The 6054-nt window shown below is 49.8% G+C and overlaps 1 protein-coding gene across 2 annotated transcripts in view; it reads right to left on the bottom strand.

The window, feature by feature from the left end:
• Nucleotides 1-4576: 4576 nt before the first annotated feature.
• The window catches only part of LOC138846993 (paired immunoglobulin-like type 2 receptor beta), a 30533-nt gene continuing 29055 nt past the window's right edge, over nt 4577-6054 (bottom strand). For both annotated transcript variants that reach the window (XM_070064435.1, XM_070064433.1), the window contains one exon: nt 4577-6052. In XM_070064435.1, coding sequence (XP_069920536.1) covers nt 6048-6052 — 5 coding nt within the window. In that variant the 3' untranslated portion in view covers nt 4577-6047. The remainder of the gene's footprint in view (nt 6053-6054) is intronic.

The following is a 6054-nucleotide window of genomic DNA, read 5'->3' as shown; positions in this document are numbered from 1 at the left end:
GGGGGGGCCCAGAACGGGATTTCACCAGAGGAAGTGGTGTCAGCCGTCTTGGGGTGAAGTGTGCAGAGCAGACTTCCCTTCTCTGTTTCTTCCCTCTTCTGATCCTCTGGCCCTGCTTGGTGCCTGCGTCCCTCCCCCTCCCCAAGATTCCTCCTGTCACAGGACTCTGACCTGAGCCCATCCCTAAGCCCCACTGCCTCTTTTTCAGCATCACCGACTTCACTGGTGGGCACACTGTCCTCTCCTTTTTGCTCCTGGGGATGCCGAGGCCTGGAGCCTTGGGGCTGAATGTGTCTGGGCTGGAGTGTTGGGCAGCAGAGAAGACAAGGGCCCCCTGGGCTGTGCTGGGAGGGCCTGGAGAGGGTGGCTGCCCAGCCCGAGGGCTGATCTGGGGCTTGTACTCTGGGGCCATTGATGTCCTAGTTTTTCATTACTTTACCCAGAATACCTGAGGGCAGTTTGTCAGGAGGTTTGAAGTGGTCCATGTAGGCTTACAGTTTGGAAGCTCACAATTCAGGATCAGGCGGTCCCATCAGTTTGGCATCTGGTGGAGGCTGGCAGTGGTGGTGGTGTGCACAGGAAGGATCCTACAGAGAGCTAGCCAGGAAGCAGAAGCTAGCCAGACTAGGCTTATGTAAGCAACCCTCTGGTGAGAACTCTGCCAAGGGCAAGCTCCAGGGACCTCGTAGTGGTCCCACCTCTGGGTCCCCTCATTAGGTCAAGTGTCTTAATCTACCCTAGCATCGAGCCGTTAACTGTCAACATGTGACTTGGTAGTTAAAACACTGTGTGGGGAGCGCAGTCCTGTGTGGTCCATTAGAGGAGATAAGGAAAGTGAGCAGCTTCAAGGAGACAGCCAAAAGACTGTTTCTGTTGAAGCCGCAGCACTGCTGACCAGCATGGCCACTCCCACCCTGTTTTTGGCTGACCCCAACTGATCCAGCAGGAGCGGTCACTGCCCCTCACGACTGGCCTTCCCATCCCAGACTTTCCCACTTCACGTTACTCAGCCCCTCTTTTTGTTTCTTAAAGAATTTATCAGTATATTAGATTCTCAGGTTGACGGTAAGTGCCTGATAATTATACAACACAGTTCTCAACTGTCATGCTCCCCAGCCCCTCTTGTCTGTAGTCCGTGTGCATGCGATGAAACAGTGCTTCCCTACCTCAAAGTATGTAAAAAATGCTCTGGTTTTAGTCTGGTTTAGTCTGGTGTTTTCTACCCTGGCTTCAATGAACCCTTGTATTTCCCATGTTCCTTTCTCCAAAGCCACAGAAGAGGGGAGAAAGGCCCCTCTCAGGGCTGGACAACTTTTATCATTTTAATGTCAGCAGCTCGGTTTCTACAAAGAAGCCTGCTGGTGTTTTGATCAAGAATGTTTTTATTCAATTATTTGAAAGGCAAGGGGGCGGGGTGTAGGGAAGTGGAGAGCGAGTGTTCCCATTGGCTCCCTCATTCCCCTAAATGCTCTCAGCAGCCAGGGAGGGCTGTGCCAGGATGAAGCCAGGCTCCTAGGACTCCATCTGGGCCTCCCACTTGCAGGACAACACTCACGTGTTTGAGTCATCACCTGCTGCTGCCCACTGTGTGCATTAGCCAGAAGCTGGGTGGAAACTGGATCCAGGACTTGAACCCAGGGTCTTCTACATGGGATGTGACATCCCAAGCGTCATCTTAGCCACTACACCAAATGCCTGCCCTTGATCCAGGATGCTTTGAATGTGTGCATCCGCTGGGGAGAACTGACCCCTTGACAGTGAGCCTGTGGATCCATAAACCCTGGGTATCTCTCTCTCCATGGACTTAGAACTTGGGTTTCTCTCGGGAGCACTGTGCACACAGACCTTGGCCCTCCTTTCAGATCCTCCTGGGCACTGAGGAGGCAGCCTCATGCCTGGCCCCTCTGGTGTCCCAGCCAGACTCTTGTCTTTTATTGGCCCCTCTGCTGTTTGCCCCATCCCCAAAACACAGTCCTTCCTCCATCTTCCAACTTGGGGAATGCACCTCCCTTTACCTAAATATGCGGGCCGAATCCCGGGCCACCCTTGAGCGTATCCTTATCCTCTCTCCCCATGGCCAGGAACAGTGCTGTTACCAAAACCTCCTTTTAAGCCACCTGATTCTTCCACTCTGCACTGCAGGGTCCTAAGCTGAGATACTCTACTTGCTGCTGGGTTGTTGCAGCAGCTTCCATACTGTTCTCCCTCATCCATCACCATCTCTATCCCAACACAAGCCTTCTCTACCTAGCTGCAAAGGGAGCTTTTATGATGTAAATCTCATCATTTACTGTTCTGCTTGGAACTCACAAAGTGTGGCTACTGCCTGTGTAATAAAATCCAGATTCTTCTGTGGCCCTGCCTACTGTTCTCATCTTGTTTCCCAGAACTCTCCTTTGCTCCTCTTGTTTCAAACACAGGGCCTTTGCACATGGCTTTCCCTACCTGGAATGGTCTCCCCACAGTCTGCCCAGACAACTCACTGGTCTTTTATTCCCTGACAAATAGGACTTTTTATGTGTAACTATCAAAAATCTGAATTCTACACAAATTCTTGAACTGGCAGTTTATATCTATGAGCCTGTTCAAGTTTAGCAGCTGTGTCATTATCATCGTAGATGGGATATATATAGGAGCAAGCCTTCTCTGGGTCTTCTCCAGTGTTGTCTTCAGTCAGTTTATTGATAATTTCTTTCATGACATTTGTACCTCCCGGGTCGACATCGTCTTCCCAATTTGGTGGACCTGTTGGAGGTGTGACGAGTGTAGAGTTCTTCTGTATCTAGTGAGTTTCCCTCTCTCTCTCACCTACCTACCTCTCACTCTGCTTTAGTAAAATGAACACAGAAGAGAGAAAGCCACCTATGTTCTTGATATGAATGTGAGTTTCAGTCATAATGTGCTTGTGTGTTGACCATGGAACACCTGTTGTCAGAGGTGAGATCCGTGCCATGAGGTTAATCCGGCTATTTCTTGACTTTTCTGTTTTTTTTTTTTTTTTATTTTTTATTTTTTTTATTTTTTGACAGAGTGGACAGTGAGAGAGGGAGAGACAGAGAGACAGAGAGAAAGGTCTTCCTTTGCCGTTGGTTCACCCTCCAATGGCCGACGCGGCCAGCGCGCTGTGGCTGGCACACCGCGCTGATCTGAAGCCAGGAGCCAGGTGCTTCTCCTGCTCTCCCTTGGGGTGCAGGGCCCAAGCACTTGGGCCATCCTCCACTGCACTCCCAGGCCACAGCAGGGAACTGGCCTGGAAGAGGGGCAACCGGGACAGAATCCGGCGCCCCAACCAAGTCTAGAACTCAGTTGCCAGCGCCGTTAGGCGGAGGAGTAGCCTGTTGTGCTGCGGCACCGGCCTTTGACTTTTCTAAATGCATCTTCATCATTCTGCGAATTGGCAAGACTCATTCCAGCACATGACCCCTCAGGCCATCCCATGGGACTGAGGTTACTTGAGTGCTGGTGACTGGTATTTTCCCTGTATTTCTTTCCTTGGATGAGGCACCAACTTCCTCATCATTCAGCTGTTTCTTAGAAAATGGACTAACTGCTTTCTTCTTGGCCACCTTTTTGCCACCTTTGGCAGTGTGCTTGTTCTTGCCAGCCGCCATGGTGCTGCTCAGAGAGCCAAAGGGCTCCCTGCTCACGTTGAAGTATTAACTTCCTTATTTCCAAAGCATCTACTCAGAGATGCCCCATCGCTCCTTCTCAGAACGTCCTGATTTTTTTCTTTTTAACAACAGTAATGCTGATGGTTCGTTGCCATTCCTTGTCTTAAACACAAGACTTGTCTTGCTCTCTCTGTAATCCCAGCCTGTAGCACGGTACCCTATAGGAACTCAGTAAACATTTCTGGGGAGTGGAATGAAGAAATGCAGGGTGAGAATGAGCAGCAGGTGGGGAAGAACCATCTGGTTCTAATTTCCATGCCCCTGGTGAGCACAGCATCTGCCTGGGCTTTCTCATGGTGCCGCAGTGAGGTGACACATGGGGAGCACTTGACACCGTACTTGCCGGTTGTTACTAGGGTTAGAGCCAGGGCAGGCTTGGGTGCTGGGAAGGCTAGCAGTGTCTGGGGACTTGTGTGCTCTCGTCTGAGGCAGTCGCTGAAGGAAAGTTCTGGAGGAGGGGTCTTGGGTGTGACTGTATTAGAGTTTATTTTTGGTGGGAGAGACTGAGTTGAAGGTGGTGTCATTTTCTCCTTAGATGTTCGGGCAAGTTCCCTGGGCGTATATTTTTGTGGGCAAGGGCTAGGAAGTTGAGAGGAGGGGTGGTTGTTTGCCTCAGTTCCTCTGTGGCCACCGACACCTGCTGGCTACCAGGTCATCTCTGTGTTCTTTTATCAGTGGCAGCTCTGATCCTCCCCACTGGAAGTGTGGTTTCCTCTAAGGAGGTCACCTTTCAGTCCTGATGCAGGTCAAGAGGTTTTCCCATGGATTAAGCCTTGAACACAGAGCTTTAGGGTCCTCTCACCAAGGCTCCCACTGGGAAGGTGACAGGGAGGTGCTACCAGGGAGGTTGAGCTGTACAGGGTGTCTCCATTCACTTGTGATGTAACAAAATACCGGACACTGGGTAATTCATAAAGAATATTTATTTTATTTTACTCTATTTTATTTTTAAGGAATACAAATTTCATATGTACAACTTCAGGAATATAGTGATTCTTCCAAACATACCACCCTCCCACCCCTTCTCCCCTCTCCCCTTCCCAGTCTCATGCTTCATTAAGATTCATTTTCAATTAACTTTGTGCACAGAAGACCAACTCTACACTAAGTAAATATTTCAACAGTTTGCACACACACACAAAATTTAAAAAGCTGAGAAGCAGTTTTACAGTTACCTCATAATACAACTCATTGAGGACAGAGGTCCTGCATGGGCAGTTAGTGCACAGTGACTCCTGTTGTTATTTTAACAACACTCATGTACAATGTCAGTGACCACCCAAGGCACTTGACATGAGCTGCCTAGGCTATAGAAGCCTTTTGAATCCACAAACTCTGTCAGTGTTTAGACGAGGCCAGAGTCAAAGTGGAGGTTCTCTGCTCCCTTTAGAGGAAAGTACCTCCTTTGATGGCCACTTCTTTCCACTGGGGTCTCATGCACAGAGGTCCTTCATGTAGAACATTTTTTTGCCACAGTGTCTTGGCTTTCCGTGCCTGAAATGTTCTCACAGGCTTTTCAGCCAGACCAGAATGCCTTAAGAGCTGATTCTGAGGTCAGAGTTAGAACAGTTATTTACTTCTCATAGTTCTGGGGTCTAGAAGTTCAAGGTCAAGGTGCTGGTGATTGGGGTTCTGATGAGGTCCTGGTCTTTTGTTCCCCAGTGGGTGCCTTGTGGCTGTGCCTTACAGGGCACACAAGCAAGAAGGGGCTGAAGCTAGTTCCCTCCAGCCCTTTTATAAGGCACAGAGCTATTCATGAGGGAGAGAAGTTCCCATCTTAATACCAGCACAGTGGAGATTAAATTTGAACAGTGAGCTTTGGAGGGGACACACTGATACCATAGCAGAAGTCAAGGGGGTGATGCTGGCATCCCGGTGAGAACCAAAGGAGAAGGGGGTTAGAAGTGGCTCTGTCCTCTTTTTCTTTTCTTTATTTGACAGGCTGAGTTAGGGAGGGAGGGAGGAAGGTAGGGAGGGAGGGAGGGGGAGAGAGACAGAGCGAGTGTTCCTCCATCCAGTGGTTCACTCCCTAAATGGCCTCAATAGCTGGAGTTGGGCCAGGCCAAAGCCAGGAGCCAGGAACTTCCACTGGGTCTCCCATGTGGGCGCAGGAGCCCAGGTACTTGGGCCATCTTCCTCTGCTTTCCTAGGAGCATTAGCGGGGAGCTTGACGGGAAGTTGAGCAGTTGGGATTTGAACGTCACAATGCTGGCCCCGTCCCTTTCTTAATGCAGTGATTCAATGAGATTCAATGGATGCTCTGTCCACACCACAGGCCCTCAGTGTTCTTTGCCCCACCTTCTCCAAGCTTCCCTTGAATTCCTTCAGACTCAATTCTGAGCTGCTTATTTAGAGGAACAGAAGTGGTCTGTATTGCTATCCT

The sequence above is a fragment of the Oryctolagus cuniculus genome, chromosome 19 (assembly GCF_964237555.1).
Source record: "Oryctolagus cuniculus chromosome 19, mOryCun1.1, whole genome shotgun sequence".
Lineage (NCBI taxonomy): Eukaryota > Metazoa > Chordata > Mammalia > Lagomorpha > Leporidae > Oryctolagus > Oryctolagus cuniculus.
This window is presented reverse-complemented; position numbering and strand designations above follow the sequence as displayed.